At 35.4% G+C, this 24,194-nt stretch overlaps 1 protein-coding gene across 1 annotated transcript in view; it reads left to right on the top strand.

Moving 5' to 3' along the window:
- The first annotated feature begins 6 nt into the window (after window positions 1-6).
- APOB (apolipoprotein B) overlaps window positions 7-24,194 on the top strand; it is a 63,373-nt gene continuing 39,185 nt past the window's right edge. Inside the window, 21 exon segments of the mRNA XM_080388087.1 lie at window positions 7-5,393; window positions 7,044-7,082; window positions 9,711-9,826; window positions 10,672-10,817; window positions 11,848-12,001; window positions 12,186-12,341; window positions 13,298-13,422; window positions 13,610-13,695; window positions 14,469-14,688; window positions 15,691-15,918; window positions 16,107-16,224; window positions 16,348-16,494; window positions 17,553-17,764; window positions 18,132-18,369; window positions 18,903-19,079; window positions 19,375-19,566; window positions 20,373-20,540; window positions 21,730-21,941; window positions 22,483-22,665; window positions 22,889-23,010; window positions 23,589-23,799. Coding sequence (XP_080244213.1) covers window positions 5,336-5,393; window positions 7,044-7,082; window positions 9,711-9,826; window positions 10,672-10,817; window positions 11,848-12,001; window positions 12,186-12,341; window positions 13,298-13,422; window positions 13,610-13,695; window positions 14,469-14,688; window positions 15,691-15,918; window positions 16,107-16,224; window positions 16,348-16,494; window positions 17,553-17,764; window positions 18,132-18,369; window positions 18,903-19,079; window positions 19,375-19,566; window positions 20,373-20,540; window positions 21,730-21,941; window positions 22,483-22,665; window positions 22,889-23,010; window positions 23,589-23,799 — 3,308 coding nt within the window. The 5' untranslated portion in view covers window positions 7-5,335.

The raw sequence follows: 24,194 nt of genomic DNA, 5'->3' as shown, positions 1-24,194 counted from the left end.
AAAGAACCAGAAATGCCGGGCCTTGACCTGAATGAGTAATTAAAAAAAAAAAAACAAACAGTGAACACCATGTAGAGGGTATACTTCTTAGAAAAGAAAAGAAGAAAGAGGGAAGAAAAAGGGGAGAAAGGAAGGAAGGGAAGAAGAAAGAGAATGAGAAGGGAAAGAGGGATGGAAGGCAAGCTACCCAAGTATTCTTTGAAATACAAGCAACTTAGTACCAAACACAACTTAAACTGTCTGTATTGCTGTCTTGCAAAAGTCATTGAGTGAAAATGAGACGCAAAACTTAATAAAGAGTCTAAATCAGTTAACTGAGGAGGACTTAATCCTAAAACAACGCAACAACAAACACATGATAAAATTTCTGGTAGATGTGTCCACTGAAGGTGCTATCACGTCCATCTCTTAACAGTACTGTGAAAACATTTGACCTGTCTCCAGTGATAGAAAAAGGAAATCAAGCAGAATAAAATACCATGGTCTATAATATATAATATAATGTATATAATATAATAAAATATATACATAATACAATATATACATAATGGTATATAGTAATTATAGAATATATAATTAAAGGTTAATGTTTTTTCTGTCTTTATATCAGTATTAGCAAAGCCATTGTTGGCATTGCCAAAACAAGCATAGAAAAACCAGTTCCTCATGGAAAATACAAGGTAGAAAGGAGGAGGTTCAGTTTCCGATGAGTGATTTGATGCAGTTTCCTCTGTGCAGCTGTGGAAAAAAGCATAGTGAAGTCTGGAGACAAAATTTGATTAAATAAATTGTTCTTTCTAGAACTGAATCTAGACTTTGAATGTCAGGAGAACTTCTGCAACTAAAACTTTGCAAAAAATAAAGTGTTAATGCACAGTATGGCTAAGAAACAAATTTGAAGCCCATCAGTTTAAGAGGGTCAGTTAAAGTTTAAGTGTTAGATGCTTTTTCTGTTTAATGGTATTCATATGACCATCCTAAATAAAATAGAATAAAAGTTACAAAGGTACACACATTTATACTGAAAAGAAAGGATCAGTAAATGTACCTCTACAGTACTGTGGAGACCATCAAGACATGCCATATGTACCTTAAGTACAGGACACCATTGTGCAATTACTGAGTAGGAGGTATAAAAAATGCTTTCCCCTGCTGGCTCCCAGCTATATGATGGCATTAATTTACTGTGATCAGTTTCTTTAGCTTTTCTAAATTCTACAGGTGACTGGTACCATCAAATCCATTTTCATTATACGTGATATACTAATAGGTATGATGTGCCATGGCTTATGAGTGAGAGTTTAAGCAGTCTGAAAGTAAGCAATACCTGTTCTCAGTCCTTAGCCCTCATCCATGCTGCATGTGTTATGTTTGTATTTATTCCACATGTGGAATACATACGTAGCTGAAGCTAGGACTTTGTACTACCAGATACATGTCCCAACATGCACAGGAGTTGTTTCATCATTTAGTTGTTCAATTTTCTGGCTCTACAGACTTCAAATCATGGCTACATAGTAGTCCAGGTTCATGAGAAAGGCTGCTCCTGACCAGAACTACATGTAGCCTTATACATAGGACACTAATCCATAGGATCAAACGATTTCTCATGATGCCAAAGCAGGAACCTTGGTTATCTACTTCTCAAGCAAGTGCTGTAGTTCCATGGAAATGCAGTGGTTCCAGTCATTTGGAGTACAGTAATGCATCCAAATACATAACTTCTTCGTATATGTGTGAGGAGGCAGTAGTCTGTTAATATTGCAGGTAGACGGAAGGCCATGAAGGACAGAACATCAAATGATCATGCCTTCATCATTTGGTTGGACTCCCCTGTACAAGACTCAGAGCATCCTGATCTAGTAAGGTCTGGTTTGAGTGTGTTGTTGGACTAGATAACTTTTAGACATCCCTTCCAAACCAGGTTTATTCTACAATTCTGTAATTGCTAAGGCTTCCACATCATGTCAGAGATTTTCCATATCCATAACACTCATGTACAAGTTATCTCTCCATACAAAATTAATTCAGCATATTGGAAGTATTGTCATACTTCCTACATTTCATAAGACCAGTGACTCAGGCAATACACAGTATGTCTGACAAATGCATAATGACAAAAGTAGTGGATTTTGTGAACATCCAGTCCATGCATGTGTATGTGATGCTTTCAGTTTATCAGTTGTTCTTTACATATATTAACTGCACTTACTCCATGTTCTACAAAGAATCTGTGCATGTTCTATGTTTTTCATTTTTAGGTAGTACCGACATATGAACATGCAGACCATCCTAAACCAATGGCAAAATTTTTAGGAAAGAAAGAAGACATAATTGGCAAAATTCATTAAATGTATGACAGATCCAGCTAGCTTATTTCATTAGCATTAATAAATGCCCTGCATTTTCCTCAATAAGCCATGAAACTTCATTTCACTAATGATTAGTTACCAGATGCTGATGTAATTTTTATCTCCTTTAGGGAATTTTCCCCTTACTAGTTTCTTCTAAGAAAAAATATCTGAAATTTCCAGAAATAGTTCCTATCTAAATATAATTTGACCATTGTTTTTTTAATAATTTTTAATATTGATATTTAAGTTTTTTGAAGGGAATGGTGAACAAACTGAAGTGTCTCTGGCAGTACCTATTACTTCAACAATGCTACCTTACCGTGGTGAGCACCAAGGCCCAAACTGTCCCTGTTTCTTAGTAATGTGGACTAAAGAAAAAAACATTCTTAAGGGAGGAGAAACATGGAACACAGCATTCACCTCAATTGGCTTGATCCAAGGACATCTGGAAAACTTCCATGCAGGTGTTTGGATTTTAGATCAGGACCAAATCTGTGCAGATTAGAGATATGCAGCATATACCAAAGATTGGACTTGCTTCCAGTGTAGAACATCAGGGAGTAAAGTTTGATGTTTCTGTCATCCCATCCTTTCTTTTTTCAAATCTGCACCAATACCCTCTGCCTGTCTTTGTCACACAGAGTGCAAAAGCTACAAAAATGTAAGACCTATGATACAGTCATGGGGGTTCAGAATGGTTCCATCTCCAATGTCTTCATTTCACTTCAAGAGATGCACTCAGAGGAGAGTAGGACTTAGCCAGAGTCATTGAGAAACAAAAAATTAAATGAGGTAATACGATTTAAAACAGATTCATGTGAAAGATAAATTGTGTTCTCAGCTCAAAGCCCACAGGTCACAGAAATAGTTGAAATGGGAATTTTATGTTGTCTAAATCTGTGTGAATATTGACTTCTTCCGATGAGCTGAAAGCATGGGGATTCCTTGATGATTGAATAGATAAAAGTAGTGTGTGGCATTTTGTGGCACCTGTTGTGAAAAAAAAAGCTGTCCCTGACGAAGTAATACAGCAATATAAACCTGTCACAGTAGAGTCGTGCACCGACATTACCTGCATACTTATGGGCTGAGACATAATTTCTCTAATCCCTTTTATGTTTTTGCAACATCATGTTAATACAGTCAGCCTCAGCTTGAGCCAAAATAACCACCCAAAAGCAGTGAGGAGACACAGGCAAAATAGGGAAATAGCTAAGAAATCTCGGAATGCTGGGCACTCCAGAGCCCTATTTATCTGAAGTGCTAAAGTGGACAAAATAATAGATTTTAAGTAATAGTCAAAACCTCTTGAAGTTTGAATGCAGAAAAGGATCAAATGCTGTGGGCAGTTATGATATTTTTGAACAGTCTCTTTGGTAGAATCATAGTACAGAGTAAAATCATTGTTACGTATCACAACAGATATTGAGGCAGCTGTGGACACAAAAGTAAACAAAAACCTAGACTGATTTTTAAAAGTAAAAATAATCATGTCCTCTTGGTAGTTTTATTGTATCTATGGTTTGTATAAGCCAAGGACAGAAATCAAAATGCAAAAATCTAAGAAATTCTTCATGGTGCCTCTGATACTGATGAATCCATGAAATAAATTTCTTCAATAAAGCTTTCTGAAATCTCATGCTCTTATTAATGTCATTAGGCAAAAATTAATGTCATCAGACAAAATCCTAATTATAAAAGAGATGTCTTCCTTATTGGAAAGTATGCCCCACCACACATCAGTGCTTGCCATTTGGTTGAACTGACGTTAGGGGTTACACGATCAAAGTGCAGCCTGGGAAACATAACCTAGCTATTAAGTTCAAGAGAGAAAGGGTATGAAGAAATAAGAGACTTTAAAGATAGCTACTGTGATGCATGGTAACATGGTAACATTTCAAGGGAAAAGAGATTACTGCTTACCTAAGCCAAAATTTGATTTTTGATTCAACAAGCTAAGAGGATATATTTTGATTTGGCAATGTCAAAACATTTCCATTTGATCGCATATATTGAAATTAAATTTACTGAACAAAATATTCTTGATAATTTCCATAATCATTGTTTTTTACTGCAGTTATGACAGATATCAGTAAAATAAAAATTCAGACTGCAAGAATGTCTCATGACATAAACCCAGTCTTTTTTACCAATATATATATATTCATAAAAAGGTTTTTTGTTTGTTTCTATTTTAAGCAGGTTTATCTTCTTCATAGGTTTATCTTCTTCATTCAGATAAGTTTTGTCATCTTATTTTAATATTTTTGCTATTATTAGAAAACAAAAGAAACTGAATCCAGAGCTGAAGAAACAAAAGAATTACACAGAGCTTACTTTCAACATGAACAAGACCTGATTTACCCGAATATTGCATGTAAGTGTAAAATAATTTTTAGAAAGGTATATGATGAATTTTAGTACAACAAAGGAAAAATCTTAAATGTTCATTCTCCTGCCTTTAAAGGGAAGAGGTCTAAATTGTACAATACTGTCATTTTCTCAAGTACTCATACCCTTAAGCTCTCAACATCTATACTGAAAGTATGTTGCAGTGATCATTTCGTCCAGCCATAATTTATGCATTGTAATCATTCCTATGTAGGTGTGGGAAATGTATTTCAATACGTTGTTGGAGTCTGCAGCTGAGGGATTTGGCTTTTAAAAAATCTGTTAAAGAAAAAAACCAATGAACTGGAAGAGTGACATCTCCAGTATATGCTCAAGTCTTCTGCCTTCAGGGACTCCCAGCAACCAAAGCAGAGTGTATCCTGGAGTGCAGTGAGGATCTGGGACTCTCACCTTTGGACCTTTGGCAATTTGCTCTGAGCTTTCTAAACCGTTTGCCTCAGCTGCTTGCTACAGACTATATAAATGGAGGTCCAAGTCAGAAGGCTCATTCTCCCTGTGAGGCAGTAGGGAAGAGGTGAAGAGGGAAGGGAAGGAAAAAGAAAGAGCAGCAAGAGGGTTCGGGGCTCACCATGGGCCCTGTGCAGCTCTTGCTGCTCTTGCTGCTGCTCAGCAATGGTGTTCTCACACGTAAGTATTGCCTTTTATGTTAGTGCTTTTTGCTGCTTTATTTATAAACCCATTAAAACAACAATAATGCAAAAAACAGCAGGACAATGGCTTAGAGAATTAGAGAAGGTACGTGTAGCAAATATACCATCTCTTCCCTGCGTATGACTGGACAATCATGAGAAGATCCCAAGTCACAAATGTCACTTGATGTCTTTTGATCAGATGTAATGTATTTTGCAACTTGTAAGGAATTCACATACTTCATTTTGGCCTAATTGTTTTTCTGTAGTGCAGTCCTTTTAAACCCCCATGGAGACAGTGGAGCCTGGAGATACCATACAGACTTATCCTAGCTGTTGCTATTTTGTGGCCCGTGTGAAGGTGGAGAGCAATACAGCAAAATGTATTTGGCTGGCAATACTGATGTTTGAAATACAGTTTGCTGTTAAAGGGACAGAGTCATTGGTAGTAGTAGTAAAAGAAGTAGGCCAGCAAAGTGGTTTTTTTTCCTAAGATCAGAAAAGATGGCCTAGATCAATATGGTGCTGTGGATTGCGAGCTATCCTTGCTTCCCAAGAAGGGGCTTTTTAGAATATGATGCTGTAGTGTTACTAAAGACTTCAGGAACCCTAAGGAGGAAGGTTAGCCTGGGGCCAGTTGTGCAGGTCTGGTTTTATATGCAGATCAAATTAATCATAAATACACCTTTATTGAACTAATATTCTGTTGTTGACTGCTGTTATACAATTTTAAAGGATGGACTTGTTTCTAATGGTTATTAATAATGTTGTTATTCTTACTATTGTAACAGCAATAGTAGTATTAGTGTTGCTATTGCTGCTACTGAAACTAATGCTACATCATTTCTGTAGAGTGGTCAGCCTTCGAATTCCCAGAACAAAAACTTGGAAAATGTGCAGAGAATATTGTGAAAAGTGCTGGAATTCATGTGTGATATCTGAAAGAATGACATAGAATAAAATGAATGCAGCAAATTTAGTAGATTTTGGTTTATTTTAAATAGTTACGTGGGACATACCTAAGGCAGATCGGAGCAAATGTTTTTTCTTGACTTGAATAGGCTTCCAGTCAGTGTTCCTTTCCTCCAAAGAATGAACTCTCAACACTCAGAAAAGATTTAATAGCAGATAATTGTAGTACTAATCATCAAAGTTGTCCTTTTATAAATGTACAAAAAGCAAAATATAGCCATTCATCCATTATGCAGTATATTTTTGTGCGCTCAAATAGACTAAAATTTTTAAAGTAAACTGTATTATGTGGTACATTTCATCTGTCTACCTCTACATTTTGTGCCCACCATTTATAAACTATTTCACATAACATAGGGCTTTTAAAAAACTTGTTAACATAGAAGCTGATCCTTCTCAGCTTAAATCAAAATAATTCAATTCAGTGACTTAAAGATTTTATTCTGAGGTCTTAGTTCACAATCCCAAGGCAGATACTGTAGCTCCCTTTAGATTTGACTCTGTACTGTCAATGTTAAGAGTAGCTTTGTTACTTACTTCAGTATGCCAAACTACATTAAGAGTTGTTATGAATTGAAAAGATCTTACAAAGAAAATGTAGTATTTCCATTTATATTTCTATAGCCTTTGTTTTATAGCTTTTCCAGCTTTTAATTCTTGGTTTTATTCTTTACAGAAGAAGAAACACCTGAAAGTGGAAATCCAGGATGTTCAAGTAAATGACTTCTTGCATCTGCTTTTGTTGTCTTATGTTCCTATATTAACTGAATGCATATCTCAAAGCCTGACTTTTCCTATTCTATAAATCTCTTCCTCTGAAATAACTGAAACAAAAGTGATGGCGATATTTTGATATCTTTATTGCCATTTATTTTAGGTATTTAATTATCCATAAGGCTTAGCTCAAAGAATTTAAAAAGTTTCCTAAGATCAAGTTTCTAAACTTTTAAAAAGCTCTCATTAAGAAACTACTTTCCATTGTTTTGTTGATTTCTTTATTGTCAGGTGCGAATTCCTTCATCTAGAAATCCCTGTTTATCAGATATGAAGCTTTAGCAGTGAGGTTATGTACATTACACTTTACGTGAGCTGAATCTCACTTGTCATTTACCCTTCACAGTAGCTGCTAAACCCACAGAACTGCACTTGAATATCTAACTGAATACCTGTAGAATAAATCATCAACTCTGTCAGCAAGGACAGCAATTTCTTAAAACAAGACAAGACTCAGGAAATGCTGACTTTATGCACTATCTTTATAATGAACTCTGACTGGCCTTGGCTGCTTGGTTAGATACATAATGTTCCACCATAGGGTCAAAGTACTGAATGGGTTGTTTTGTTCTGTGTCTTTAGGATTTTTTTCCCTTGTTGGATGCTTTAGCACCATCTCCAGGCAACTGGGTTTATTTCAACTGCCTGAACCAACTCAAAGACTTCTGGGCTTCGTTGCCAATTTCTTGTGTATTTTTGATACAATAAATTATTTGGTATTTGCATTTCCAATCTTATCATTTCCCTATTCCTTTTCCATTTATTTCTGTTTAAAAGCAGGAAATGAAGCAATAATTAACCTTTTGCTTTAGCATATCAGATACTAGTGTTGCGAAAACTTCTGAGAATTTACAGTTAAGCAATGTTATGATCCAGGATAGCCAAAACTGACAGGCAAGGCACAGTGTTGAATTCTTTTATAGGAGTAATATTTAAAGGTTAATTAGATAATTTAATTCAGTTTTCAATTGTTTGTAAGATGCTGATTACTGCATGGTAGCTAGTATTAATTATATTGATTCTGTTTAGCAATTACATGAAATTAATCTCAGTTAAAACACTATTAAAGTTTGTAACACTTGTAAAAGTGATAATCCAAGCAGGAAATACAAGATTTATAGTACTGTTCTGTTCTCCTCTCTAAGTATGTAATTCTGTGACATAATGGGCAAGATAGCATTGCCATTGGCCTCTGACATGACAAATATTTTATAAAAGAGAAAGAGCAAGCTACATTCATGGCAGGTTAAGCCAGGCATAATATCACAAACTTGGTTGTGGGCATATGGGTTTATACCAAGAGGACTTTACCCTTTTTCTTCTATAAAAGTAGATGAGGATTCCAATATGTTCAGACAGTGACCAATAACCACAGAGGAGCAATTTAGCAAATGGCTTTTCACTCAGCATCACAACAGCATCACAGAGTGAGTTGCTCAGTCTAAACAGAGGGAAAAGTAACTTTCTGTTCAGATCTAACACAATCCCTTAAAGTGCCTAATCATCACATGTTTAGTTCAAAATTATGTCTGCAGTTATAATTGGAGTGAATTGTAATCAAGGACATCATTTGGCATATATTATGCATTCCAGACACCAAAAGAAGATCTTATATCCCTGTGTTTGACACGGAGACAAAATATTTTTTTCTTTATGTTTCTGTTACCACATTCATTCCTGCTTGTAGCTTTTAAAATTACAGATTAATTGCCTCTGAAAGCAACAGGGACAGATTAAACACTTGTGAAATACATCCCTTTGAGGATGTTTTGGGGGCTTCCTTTGATAAAAAGAGAAACACCTCTGCAAATACTTCCTCCTCCCTTATTCTTGCTCATAACTGAGTGCTTTTGCCTTGTTCTGGATGCTCTTCATTTAACTAAAGTTTATCCCCATTAAAAAGAGTCTACTCCAGTAAAATCTGCTGATCTACTAAGTGAGTTAGAGCAGATCGTGCTTCAGGAGAATCTGGAGTAGAAAAGTGCTCTGTAGATTCAGGTGAAATGATATCGAGAAATGCTGCTAGTTTTACTGTTCTGTGGGGTTTTTGTGCTTATTTGCTTTCAGTCTTAAGTCATGTGACTTAGATCGAACAGCTCCTTGCATTTGAATTATGATGGAAGAATCTGAGCTGAAACAAATAATTTTATTACCAATTTCAAAGCTACCATTTGATTGGTTTAATTTAGAAGAAATAAGGTCATTTTAAAAATAGTTCCACATCTTATGTTTTCTGCCATTTTTGTCATTTACTTTAATGGGACATGATTTAAAGGCCGCATGGGTTTATATTGTCACATCTCATCAAATGCCAGTGGACCTCAAAACTTATGCTTCCCCCACAAGTTTTGTCTTATGCTTCAGAAAGTGTCCAGCTGACATGAAGACATTAGTTCTTTATCTTAAAGCTATTCTGTTGAAGGAAATAGTGGGAGGGTCCTCATGCTTCCTTTGTATGTGGTATTCATGTCAGTTACACAACACTAAGCATGTGTTGTAAGGATCTACATATGGATATCTTACCCAAGTCACAAAAGCACTTTTTTTTTTTTTTTCCTCCCAACTGCAGAAGATGCAACCAGATTTAAACACCTCAGAAAGTATGTTTACTTATATGAAGCAGAAACATCAAATGGAATCACAGGAACAGCAGATTCACGAAGTGGTTCAAAGATCACTTGCAAGGTAGGAAAAGAGGAGTAAATACAACTGATTGGGACTGTGTACTGAATAACGTGGGAGCTGACAGCTGAGAAGCATCCTTCACTGTTTTTCCAAACATATCACTCTTCTGAAAGGCTCCTGAAAACTAAGTCCTCCCTGTTCCAGACAGAAGGCACTGAGTATGGTAGAAGTCCTTCATATCACAGTGCCAGTGCATTTCAATCCTGATCTGTCTGTACTTTAACATGAAAGAGGGTGGAGACATGGTAGTTCAGTTTTCCTTAGCTCCCGGGCTGAGTCTACCAATGTTCATGAAACAATTCTAGAAGTTGAACTAAAATAGCTAATTGATGCCATGAAGACCAATTGATAGCCTGTGCATGGTAACAGTCAAGACAGGATCAGGGCTGTAGAAGTAAAAGGTCCTGTAGCCTATTACACTACCCAATATCCTTCTGTCTTGCCCAAAATTTTCCCGTCATGGGGGGGGGGGAGGTGGTTCTGAAATGGAGTAACTGGGGAAAATATTTTTTTATTTAGCACACACTGTTCTGACAGAGTCTGAACATTGATCAGTGTAATGACTCAAGTTATCATACAGTTATTCTAGTATTATAAATTTTCAGAACCTAAGTTGCTTGTTTACCATGTATATAGTATAACCATGCAAATATCTGCTTTCATATCTTCTCCCTCAAGTTACCTTAAGCTATTTAGAGTACTTTAGAATCTCCCAACAGCTGCTAGCAGGGTGATTCTGACACTTTACAAAACCCAAGGAATACCACATTTTCAAAACTGTAACTGGATGATCCTGGAAAGATGATAATGAAAAAAGAATAAACACGTCATATTTGTGTTTTCAGGTCGAACTGGAGGTACCACAGCTGTGCCGCTTCATCCTGAGGACAATGCATTGCTCCCTGAGAGAGACGTTTGGTGTTGACACTGAGGGAAGGGCCGTGCTGAAAAAGTCAAAGAACTCTGAGGACTTTGCAAGTGCCATGTCCAAGTAAGCAATATCAATTATCACCAATACTTGTAGCTTAGCATGGAATGGGCTGCAATGTTGCAGTCCACCCTGACTATATTTTCCAGGCATAGAACACATATCATGATAACATGGTAGATTTATAAGCTATTCCCACAGCAAAACTCTCCCTGATACAATTTAGGGCTAACTTGGCACAGTTCTCAATTGCAAGTAGAGAAGGGTTTTTTCCATCCAGAATTTTCTCCTGCAATGTTTTAGTCCTTTATATAATCTACATCAGGAAACTGTTGGGTAGTCCCCTAAAGGAGTATTGCAAGTTCCTTCTTGTAAGCAAATTCTCAAATGGCTGTGTGTAGCCATTTTAAGATCATTTCCCTTTGCTGACATGGTACAAAGACTGTGCAATAGAAAGGCATTTTAGTCTGAAGTCCAGTTTTCCCGTCCCAATCTTTAATGACCTATGCAACTTATCTTTTCCATGCTTATCTGCTTTCGCAACTTATTGCTACTACTCCCTCCATCCAACTAGTCTCTAGTGCTTGTCAGTGCATATTTTACTCAAGCACCTTCATGCTTGTTTCAGTGCCTCAGTATTCACTCCATCTTGTTTCACAAGCCATAGATCTCAAAACAACTTGAGACAGTGTTAAAACATGTTTTTCATCTAACTATCAAGGCTTTATTTAAAGACTGCAACTAAGTAGAGAATCCTTCCCATCATTTTGTAGCCCACTGCAGTAGTTAATAATTACCTCATTCTGAAAACTTACTAATCTCCTCTGAATTTGTGCACTTCCAACTTCCAGTCTTTGCTCTTGATATTTGCTTGTCCTTAGATGACGTAGTAGCTGGTATCAGAATGTCCTTGGTTAGAATTTTCCTGCTTTAATAGTAAAACCCTTTAATAGTGACAAGAGTGTATAGTAAATAATGACAGACCAAGATAAACATGATGGTTTAACTATAGCCCAGCAATTTATTGATAGCATGTTCTTCGCTGGGTGGCTTTAACATGGTTTCATACTAATGCTGAGGGTTTTTTGTGCAGGCATGAACTAAAATTCAGCATTCAGGATGGAACAAAAGTCAAACTGTATCCAGAGAAGGATGAACCTCTGAATGTGCTGAATCTCAAGAGAGGAATCATCTCAGCTCTACTTGTGCCAACAGAAACAGTAGAAAACATAAAAACTATTTCAATGGTAGGTGTTTTGAAAACATTCACTTTATTTCCTTAACAAATGGAAGAAACCTCACCTAGCAGAGTTACTCCTGAGCATCATTTTCAAAATACCTGGAAACTCAGTTGAGAAAGGGTGCCTTTCAGCTAGATCAGAAAATTTCTGACAGTATGAATAAAGACACTGATTTCTTTTTTCTTTCTAGGATACTGTATATGGAAAGTGTGACAGTGAAGTTGAATTCAAATCTAGAAAAGGAAATGTTGCAGAAGATATTTCAATTAACAGGGACCTGAAAGCCTGTGACAACTTTAGTCCCATCAGAGATTATGTCAGCCCTATTGCCATTGTAAAGGGACTAGTAAGTATACCATTAAAAAATACATAAAATATTCTTTGCTACATCACTTAAAATGAGAAACAGCCACTGCAACAACTAAATTCTGTATTTATCTTCTTAAAGCTTAAATAGGTTATCTACACCCTTGCATTATATCAGGCTGTAGTTTTGTTGGCAATCAGAGAAAAACAGATGCAGAGGAAGAGTTTAATTACCTACTTTCATGTTCTTCTCCTTATTTTTTTAAAGGAGAGCTTTTCATGGGTGGAGTTAGTACTGTTCACTACATAATAACCTATCAGATTCTATCCAAATTTTCAGTTTTATGAGTCACAAGTTTCAGCATTTAAATTTCATGTGAAACATGGAGTCTACCGTAACACTGATGTGTATATGATACGATGGTTTGGCATGCTGTTCAGGCTACCTGTTAATCCACAATGATCAAATGCAGTTGCTTGCATGAATGTTGGCAGATTTCTTCCTGTTATCATGGTACCTGTCCTTTTGAGTATTTTGCTTCAATAAAAATGTTAGGATTTCATATCATGCTAAAAACATTTTCCGATTTCTGCCACTTCTACAGCCTGTAGAAATCTCTAAAATTTGTATAGTAAGAGTGAAATAAAAGGAGCATTACAAGGGGCCTGATCTACTGTAAAAATTACAAACCAGTTCTATGAAGGAGTCTTTTGTTGTAGGCAGCAGGGGATCAGTCATGAAGTAACTACTAAACCAAACACCTCAATAAGGCCTAAGGGAAAATTTCAGGGGGATTTTTGCCTGTGAAGAGACCCAAGTAGTCTCTTCAAGTCAAGATTGATACTGGCACAATTTTTTCTTTGTGTGAGAATGATTCCAGTTATACACCTTTGTTTCCAATATTCTGTAACGGTTAATATCACAGTAAAACTGCAGCAGCCTTTAAAACTGTTTCCTTTACTAGTCAGTAAAACAACTGCCAAACTATTTTACAGAACATCCCGTTATCTACCCTTCTAAGGAGCACTCAGTTCTGTCATTACAATATTGATGCAAAGAAAAGGCATATAAGAGATGCTGTCTGCAGTGAAAAGCACCTGTTTCTGCCTTCCTCATACAAGTAGGTTGCTCACTATTTATCATTAATCTTTATTTATAAATATTCATTTCAAATTGTGATGTATCGCATTCTGCCCTGACTTCATCCCCAAATATGCATCTTGTTTTCAAGAAGGCAGGAAGCATGGCAACACTGCTCAAAGGTACCTGGACTCAACTAAAGCATTGCATTTTTCTTTCTTTGCTAGAAATCGCTATGGTGTGATGACAGAGGTCAACCAGACACTGAAGCTTGAAGATACCCCAAAGATCAATAACAAAAATTTTGATGGAGGTATAGTTACAGTTCTCAATAAAACAAATACATGGACAAAATATAAATACAGGTTAAATACAGGGACAATTGTTTTTAAACATTGGATTAATTAAAAGATTAATAATGCTGCTGAAGGGACCAAAACAATTCATAATTTTAAATGAAGTTTGATCAATTTAGTCTGGAATAAGGTTGGGATATAAAATAGGCAAACCTAAAAAATGTTAAAACACTGTAATCTTTAATCTTTGTGTTTTCATTTTAATTTTGAAACTATTCTTTATAATTAAAATTTTATAATTTGCTTGGAAAGTAGTTTTATTGGAAATTAGTTTATTGAACCGTTTTAGCTAACCGTAATTTCTTATGCAACTTTTGGCTTCATATGCCAAATACAAACAGTCCATGATTACTATATATTTGGTTTTGAAACACACTTTTTTTGACAGGCAGTTGTCATTCCTAGTCATAACATGTTTCTCCTAAGATTTACTCATTGTAAGTTGGAAAAGGAAACTATGCTAAAATAAAAGGTGTTAAGGAATCATCTTCATCATTTTTTTAAAATTATGCAAATATGTATTATTCAACTTTTGGGAGTATTACACTTAATTTCTACTACATTATTTTTAGAAACTGTTCAGCTGTTAAACTTCATATAAAATGTCTACATATTTTATCATATAAAATAATCTACAGAGTTTGTATTTATACCAAATGTATGACAGAAGATAAAAAAGAACATAGCTCCTTGATAAAGACATAAACAATGCAATTGTTTTAATTGCTAGATGAATTGGAGGAGAAGGGACTTGCACTGGAAAGTACAGATGCCAAATTTCCCAGGCAGGGGGATGTTGTTCTGAAAATCCTTCAAGAACTGCAGAAACTTACAGCCTCCCAGCAGAACCAGCAGAGAGCAAGACTCTTTTACAAATTTGTTTCTGGGCTTAGAAGTTTACATAACTCCACTCTTGGCTCTCTTGTACCCAAGATGATGGAAACTTCAAGGTATGTTACAACAGTTCATTGTGCAAGTACACATCATGTCAATGTCACAAGAAGTCCATTCTAAAGCTGATGATTTGCTGCAAGTGGTTTTAACTTAGAGGTTAATTAGATGTAAAGAGTGTCTTTCAGAAAGATGAGTATTGTCGGAATTATCTAGAGATAATTCTCTAGGAAGAGTAAAACCTGTGGATTTCACATTTTGCCATCAGAAAAGCTCAGTTGTTAATTGGAACTTGAATATTAAATATATGAGAACAGTATAACAATTCAAATAGATCTGAAAGTTCTAGTCTTCTATGAAGAACTAATACTGTTTTGATCATTCCCTAACAAATCTTCCAAACTTATTGGAGAAACTGAGCTTAAGTGGGAGTATTATACAGCCGGTACAGACTTTTTCTCCTCACCACCATCCCAAGTGTGTATGTCAGACACCATCCTGTGGATATGTTGTTATAGCCAAATATCTTTCATGCAGTTTTGCTCAAGGACAATAATTAATTCTAAACTCCCAAGTCTGACTTACAGTAAAGAACATGGTTTTGAAAGTGAAATTTTTGGAGACATGTAAGGGCATGATTCTTTGGTCTGACCCTCCCCTCCACTCTGAATCCTTATTCTTCTGTCCTAGCTGGACTTGAGTCAATGTACACATACTTTATGTTGAGGGACTAGAGCCTCCATCTGGTTCAATGTATTGTATTAGAATACTTAAAATTGTGGGAAAGTCTGTTGTTGAGAAAAAAAGATATGTCTGTGTAATGATAGTATCGTTAATACTTTCTTGTTCATAGCTAAACATGTTGTTAGTATAATTTCTAAAACTAAGAAGCTTCTTTTTCATAAACAATTGTGTGATTTGCTTCCAGTCACACATAAATGTATGTAATTTATATTAAAACACCTTAACAAACCTATCAAATGTTTATTTCAATTGTGCAACATGCAGTGATAACTGCAAACAGGGATTTAGTTAATCAAAGTCATCTTTTTTCCTTTCAGTTCCATCACAGTTCAGGCCCTGGCTCAGTGCGGGACTCCAGAGTGCTATGGTGCAGTCCTTCAAATACTGAGAACTGGAAACGTGAATCCGCTTGTGGTAGACCTGGTCACATATACCCTGGGACTATTGCCTTCTCCAACTTCAGAAAGAATACGGGAAATTCTTAACATGGCCCAGTATCAACCAAGTAGAGCTTCTTTTTATGGCTTGAGTAATTCTGTTACTAAGTAAGTAATGACAGCATGTAATTGTACAAAATTACCTTCAGAAAACATTACAACGCTTAGAGTAAACCATAAGAGCAGTCAGTTTTTGAGGATTTTTTGTTATTCTCATGAATTCGCTCTTTGGGAATAAAACATAAATAGACATTTCTCATTTTCTCCTTTTGTTTCTAATGTGTTTATTTCTTTAGGTTCTACAATGAGAAGAGGACTGTAACAGAGGAAATAACAGATGTTGCAGACTTCATGGTATCACTACTTGGTACTGATTGTTCTGGGGAAGATGAACTCACATACCTCACACTTCGGGTATTTTTATTTCCTTCTTTCCTTATGCAAGCTATTATTTTAAATCATAGTACACGTATTACTCAACTTCTTTTGGTGGAGAAAAAATTGTTTATCATTTTTCTGTGTTTTCATCACTGACAGGCTATTGGAAACATGGGTGCAGTAATGGAGAAAGCTAAACCCAACCTGAAAACTTTTCTGAAGACATGTATAAGAAATGAAGCTGCATCACTTTCAGTTCAGAAAGCAGCCATCCAGGCATTCAGGAAAATGGCTATTACCGAAGAGGTAAATTGGATCACAAGAATTAGCTTAAACTGTCCTCAGTTCACCTTGACTGTTCACAGAAGTTATTGAATATGCACAAGCGTTGCCATTATTTCATAGCTTTGCTATCTTCCTTTTAGCTGTCTCCAGCTTTTGTAGAACTCTCTTAGTTTCCACACACATATCTGAGAAGTTCTGCAGGCTTCTGACTTGGTGGGTGTTGCTCCTTTGAGATGCAGTTGTTTGTATAGGTAGTCTCTGTTTCAATAGGAAGTTTAGATCTGTTCCTATTAGAGTGTCTTAAATGGAGTTTTACTTACTTAAAGGCAGTTTTAATGAACTAAGTACTCCAGATTTAAATGGATTTAACAAAGAAAAAATCATGTCTCTATTTTATATCCCCATTTTGTTGTCATTGTTATTAATAGTACTGGTTAGATTTATATTTACACTACAGTGACATTAAAGCACCTTCTACAGAATTGGCGTCATTAGCACTTCAGTTTAATATAGAGAAATTTTTTCAATATCAACAAGTTTCTGCTCTAAACACACGATTGTTTCCAGAGAAGACTTACTGAGTTTGGGAGTCTGGAAACACCTGGTGTTCACACCCTCAGATTCAGTTTAATGTAAAGCATTTAATTTCTTTTTATTATTATTTATTTTCAAACTAAGTTTTTAATTTTTCTTCAGCAAAAGATTTTGATTGCCTTCTTTTCCTAAACTGAATGACTTTTTTTCCAAAAATTGACAATTTGCTGCAGACCAGTACATTTCTGATTCCCAACAACCAAGTTCAGTGTTCTGAACAAAAAAGTAACCTGCGAGATATAGGATAAGAAAATCAGTTTTAATAAAAACAAAATTTATATGACATTTTCTATCAAAAGAAGTTTTATCAAAACAGTTTCAATGAAGTATTTTTGGTCATCTCTAGAAATAAAGTATAGAAACAGTTAGGCAATCCAGAAAAAATTACATCCTGGAAATTATTTCACCCTATATATTCCCAAAAGAGTTTAGCAGTATCATCTACTAGTCAGCCCACCAGTGCAAACCTTTCTCTATTTATTTAGGACCGTTCAGCACTTCTGAAAGCATTCCAAGAAGGGGATGCACCTACAGACAAACGTCTAGCAGCCTATCTTATACTGATGAAAAACCCTTCCCCAAGTGATCTCACAAAGATTTTGAGAGTGCTCACAAAGGAGAAGAACGAGCAAGTGAAAAGCTTTATTGCCTCACACATTGCCAACATCCTAGACTCTGAAGAAGTAGGCATTGAAGAGTAAGTAAAACTTGATTGTATACTGGTCTCCTAGGAAGAACAAAGTTCTGACCGTAATTGCAGTACTAGTTATTTAACAGTGCATATTCTGATTGTTTATTTGTTTGCTTTCTTTGTTTGAACAAGCACATCAGCTGAGTAAATCTATGGCTTTGTCAGAGCAGTGCCAGCTTACAGTCTTTCCCTTAAGTCTTTATTTTACTGTTAATACATGCAGAAAGCTAGCCGTTTACAATCCCCTCAGTTGTATGAATGTCTGCAAGTGTCACAAGAAATCCCTCAACTCAGACTAAATGAGGTTTTGGAATTTATACTATTTATACTGTACAAATATATATTATATTTGTATTGCTATCCTCTTTCCTAGTCTAAAAAGCCAAGTTGAAGAAGCTCTGAAAGGAAACCAGATTCCAACAGCCAAAGATTTCAGAAAATTCTCACAAAACTATCAGATTTCCAAAAGAGTTTCTGTACCTGGAGTTGATCCCATCTCTGCAAAAGTAGAGGGGAATGTGGTATTTGATCCAAACAGCTACCTTCCTAAAGAGACTATGCTAAAAACCACCCTGAATGTGTATGGATTTGGCCCAACTGATATCTTTGAGGTACAATTCTCCAAAACTTCTGCGAGTATTCCACTGCTTGCTTTCTCGCTCCTGTTTTCTTGTAACAACATTCTCTGAATAATGTATTGTTTTTACAAGGTTTGGGAGAAATCTAAAGATGACTATGCTTACAAGGGGACTTTTATTTAATCTCAGTGGGCTTTAGAGCAAGCCATCCGTTTTATGACGTCACTTGCCACTGACTGGATGGAGGACCCTGTTGGAGTTATTAAAGGCCTCAGCTAGGGTAAAATGAACCCATCTGTAACAAATTGACTTCATGCTAATGAATCATTACTGGCACACTGAAGTACTCATAGTAGGTTTTAAGTGAGACACAGCCTATGTTTAAGTTTTTTGTTGGGCCTCACCACAATTAGTTGTAAGACCTGGTATTCCGTATCTTCCCTTAAAAATCATAGACTCGTAGGATACACTTTAAATGAATTGTTTGTTCCCCAGAAAGTCTGTTTGTTGCAAAGCTCCAAAGTAGGTAAAGTGTCTCAGTTATTGCATTGTCCTGTCTTTTTCAGCTTGGCTTGGACGGAAAGGGGTTTGAACCAACACTGGAAGCTTTGTTTGGAGAGAAGGGATTTTTCCCAGACACTGCAAGCAAGGCCTTGTACTGGGTTGATGGCAAAGTGCCAGAGCAGGTTTCCAAGGTGCTTTTTGACTATTTTGGTTACTCCCAGGATGGCAAGCAAGATCAGGTACAGCTTGAAAACATCCTCTGCACAACATGGCATTCCTATCTTTACACAATAATTACAGCATTTCCCTCTTTATTGGTTATGAGCCTTCTCCTTATCAGCTAAACTAGAAACCCTTAATGCTAGTTAACAATGTTTTTTTCTTAACTGTATGCGGGAGGGGCCTTTGTCTGGAAACAAATCTCTAAGAAGTGCACGTGCAGATTAGCCGACATGCATTAAGTAACTGTTCTAGATACAAGGTCTTACAGGTTTCTCATAAATATGTTTTACTACTTTATGATTGAATTTTCAGGATGTCATGAAAGGAATAATGCTTAACCTTGAAAATTTGATAAAACAATTGGGCAACAAGGAAGCTCCTGAAGGAAGAGCATATCTGAGAATCCTGGGAGAAGAACTTGGATACCTGAAACTCAATGATTTCAAATTGCTGGGGAGCATGGTTTTAAAGAGTGTTAAAACTCTTCAGACTATTCCTGAAATGGTATGTTTCTGAGGCACCAATGTATTTTAGTAATTTGGGGTTTTTTCTACAAGATTTTTTTAAGATTTAGGTTGTGTTTATCTATTATGTAAAGAACGGGTATTTGATATCAGCATGAAAATAAAATTAGCTAAAATAAAATATCCAGGTTTAGTCTGAAGGACTCTGAGAAGCCCATGATGAAGCCACTTCAGTAACCAAGTCCTCCTGGAAGATGGTGAGAGGAATGAAAAAGCAAAGGTTCACATCTTATTGTACGAATGAGCTATCAACTGGACAATACCCAAAATCTCAGTGTTGGCCATTATACTACTTCATTATATATACTATATAATGTTGGCATTTATACTACTGCATTTCTATTTATGAAAATATATAATAATATTAAGCAATAGTTCATCATGTTAAAAAGGAAAGAAGATATAGTACAGGTTAAGAAGGTAAAACCCTTCTTTTGTCACAGTAAAAAAACGCTTTGCCATAGACTTTGAGGAAGTTACATGTTACATGTTGTCTAAACCAACTCACCTTTGTATGTGTCTGTCAAGGTAGATGATCTATGAGTATCAAGGCAGGTGATAAAATCTAATATAAATCTAATATTTGTTTAAAGCTGAGATTTTGATAAACAGAGTTTAGTACATATTTTGAAGCAAGGAATCTGTAGAAATTAAATTCTGTACTCTATATTAATTAATTTTTGGATTATACAGCTACAGTCATCCCATGATCAACTTTAAAAGTACAAAATGTACATATTCCAAAGTGTAGATTTATTAGTGTTCATTTCCTTGTTTGATTCACAGATTGCACAAGCCATCTCAAAAGGTGTTGACAGGGATTTATTTGTCCACTACATGTTCATGGACAATGAGTTTGAGCTCCCAACTGGAGCAGGTTTGCAACTGAAGTTTGCCTTGTCTGGAATAGCAACACCCGGGGCCAAAGTAGCTGTGAAGCTTCATCAAAAAAGTGTAAGTCTCAACCGCTGTCTATATTTTGTTTCCTCCTAATAATCTACAATCTTATTTAGGGATAAAACCATAACACCAGAAAAATTTTAAATACTACAATATTCTCTTGAAATGAAAATAGAAACTTCCTTGTTAGAGGTCTCCAGTTAATTTGTGGATGACATTTACATTAAAGTAAGAAGTAATACACATAATAAATTAAGTTTGAGACACAATAAAATTTATGAATTAAAATTATTTTAATCAGTCTTTCATAAATAGTCCTTTTAACCTCTGTTTATTTCTCTCTCCTTGCTTTCAAATTATAATAGTACAAAAGCTCAAAAAAATTGTAAATTTTCTATTCAAATAATTAATAAAAGATTCTGATGTGACCAATTCAAAGTAAAAATTTTCATTTTCAGTTAAAAGAAATATTGAAAATTTAGTTAAATAAAACATTTTTTTGATCTGAATGGAAATATTTTAAAATTATAACAATTAAATATCATGTGAAACAAAATTATCTGGTTAAAATAAAAAAAATCCATTTTTTATACAGTTTTAATATCTATTTCACTCTAATTTAGTCAATATAAGGAAATTACATAAATTTCCAATAGTTTCAGTTCACCTAAAGATTGAATTTTCTACCATATGCATGATTTAAATAAAAATAAAAAATATGTCCCCAAATTTAATACTGGTTGCCTTTTAGTTACCTTTGGAATCTTTTCCAAAATTTTGCATTCTGTCCCTTCTTTCTGTAGAGGCCAAACCAAAAGCTTGAAAATAAGCTGTTTTCTGTTTAGAGAAATTAAAATCTTGGCTCTGTTTCTTCTTTGTCAAGTAGTTTGCTCATTGTTTTTGAAAATAATTTATTTTTTTTTACAATGGAAATCTGGATCTTGTTGTCAGTTTTAAAAATACATGCAAGTAGCTCCATGTACAAAATCTTTCCAAAGCATGAGTATTTTTACATTAAAGTAGATAAGGTTCCTTGGCATTATCATATTGCTGTATTTGTTAAATTACAGTTACCACTTATGTGGTCCCTCTGTTTATGTGACTTGGTAATCAAGTTCTTTTAATAACAAAATCAATTATTTAAAACCTACCTCTAGATTATCAAGAATATTACATTTGTTTTATAAAACCAGTAAGAAGTGTCTTGAGCAAATAAATACATAATTTTGTTTTTATTAAATAGATGCAAGCAGAACTCATTGCTAAACCTTCAGTAGCAATTGAATTTGTAACACACCTGGGAATAAACATGCCTGAATTTGCTAGGAGTGGTGTGGAGATGAATTCTAATATATTCCATGAGTCTGGAATTGAAGCACATGTTAGTATGAAAGCTGGACAGTTGAAATTTAGCATTCCTGCTCCAAAGAGTCCAACAAAGCTCCTCAGTATCAGGTAATGAGAACAGAATGAGAATTTTCAAGGCTCTGTTCTTCCTTTTTCTTCTTGTTTTTTATTATGACAGAATTAAGAGGCTAGGGCAGGTATGGAGAAATTTTCAGTTCAGAAAAATCCTAGACATTGTACAACTGGGATAACTTCTTTTGTAAGATAAACAAATAGCTAAGTGGTGACTGGGAGTCATGGCTTACAGATTCTTTATTTTGTCACTGTTTTCTGAAATTTTCAACAAGACTGTCATTTCTACTACTTTGGTTTCTTTCATATTAAATTATTATAATAGCAATGCCTATTTCTAGACTGAATTTAAATGAACTACTTAGATTAATTTCAGACAAGGTAAATGGCTCAACACGGAAATATAATTATCAATAATAATGCTTATAATAATAAACCATTTGATCATTTAGCCACCAAATGATATTTCATTAAGCCCCTACCTTAACAAGTGATTTTTATTCAGGAAATAACCTTGTTAATAGGACAATGTCTGAACACCTGTCCTGGGAATAAATGGCTCACTTATCTGTTCCAGCAATACGCTACATTTGGTGTCTCCAGCCAAAACTGAAGAGTTTCCACCTCTTATTGAAAACCAAGAAACCTGGACTTCTTGCAAGCCTTTCGTTGCTGGTCTAAATTTCTGCACCAAATTATTGTACACCAATGCCAGTGCCATAGAGGCAGCTCCATATTATCCCTTGACTGGAGAATCCAGGTAAGTTATATCAGCTTTAACAATGTTTATTTTGTGGTTTTGTGTTTGCCCTGTAAGAGTTTAGTATGTACAGTACCCTCTCACATAAAGTTTACCTTTCAAAATCTTTAAAAACACACTAGCAGGAGCAGCTCAGAAAGAGAGCTATTGAGAACTGTATGATTTCTTCTGTTTGTGGTCATGGAAAAATAGTTATTTACAATATATTTGTTTACTCCTTTAGATTTGAAGTTGAAATAGTGTCCACAGGTGAAGTGAAAGAATACTCTGCAAGTGCAAACTATGACCTGCAGAGAGAGGGAAATGACCTGGTAGACACCTTGAAGTTTGCTGTCCAGGCAGAAGGTAAGATTCTGAAAAACGAGTACGGTTTAGCTCAGTTTTGAACTGTGTCATTTTATGGACAAAATATTTATATGAGTAAATTATAATAGAATTCTTTACAGTAGAAAATAGAACGCCATTTTCACAACCAAACAGGCCAACACTTTAACTTTCATATATGCAATCCCAGTGCAAGATTTTCATGATCAGAGGCTGATTTTGTATCCCAGGAATGCTTCCCCCCAGTTTAAATAAAAGTATGGCGTTGGTGAATGGAAGCAAGGAAGAGGAGAAGTTAATGGGTTCTGTATAAGCAAGCGAAAAATGCCATTTCCAATTAAAAATTTTTCGAAAGGAGAATCTGTGGGTTGACAAGTTTATGTAACACATGTAGTGACGGTATTAGTGGATCAGCTCATGGTGTGTCTAGAAGATGAGAAAAAAAAAGGATTACACAGTTTCTCATTCAGGCTCGTCAAAGGTTGCATTAGATCTTCAGGGTGATATAATTTCCAGTTGATCCTTTTTTATTCTCATTTTAAGAAAAGTCCAAACACATTCCATAGTTACAAATAACCAAAGTACCTTACGTTTTCCAGGTGTAAAGCAGCATGAGGCCACACTGACCTTCAGGTACAATAGAGACAAAAAGATTTTGTCCAGTGATGTCCACATTCCAGATGTTGATGTTGACTTTGGTACAAACTTCAGAATTACTGATGAATCCATTCCTGGGAAGAAAGCATATACGTTTGGCTTAGACCTTAACAACAAGAAGATTTCCGAAGTTACTCTTACTGGCCAGATAAGGTAACTCAGAAAACCACTTAGACTTCTACAGATACCTTTGAATAAGATAGCTGAAGATTTTATTGAAGGTAGAAAAATTTAGGAAATCTTATCCCATTTTGGAGAAATTGCTTATGAGACATATAAACTTGTCATTCAAACTCTTTAAAAACCCTTCAAGTATTTTATTTGTAATCCATCATGTATACATCAAATAAATAAATCTAATGCACCAACTGATCTTTCCTACTATATGTATATATATAACTTGTATTGCAAGTTCCTTGAGCTAGTTCTTCCATGTTCGCACACACATGACTAAAGGAATGACATTGTACTGGTGTTATTGCAGGTGTGCTAATCCAAGGATATAAACAAATCAAGGTTTGTTCAGAGAGGTATTATCTTTTACTGGA

Source organism: Falco punctatus, assembly GCF_963210335.1.
Source record: "Falco punctatus genome assembly, chromosome: 5".
Taxonomy (NCBI): domain Eukaryota; kingdom Metazoa; phylum Chordata; class Aves; order Falconiformes; family Falconidae; genus Falco; species Falco punctatus.
Note: the sequence above shows the minus strand (reverse complement) of the source record. Positions and strands in the feature narration are given on the sequence as shown.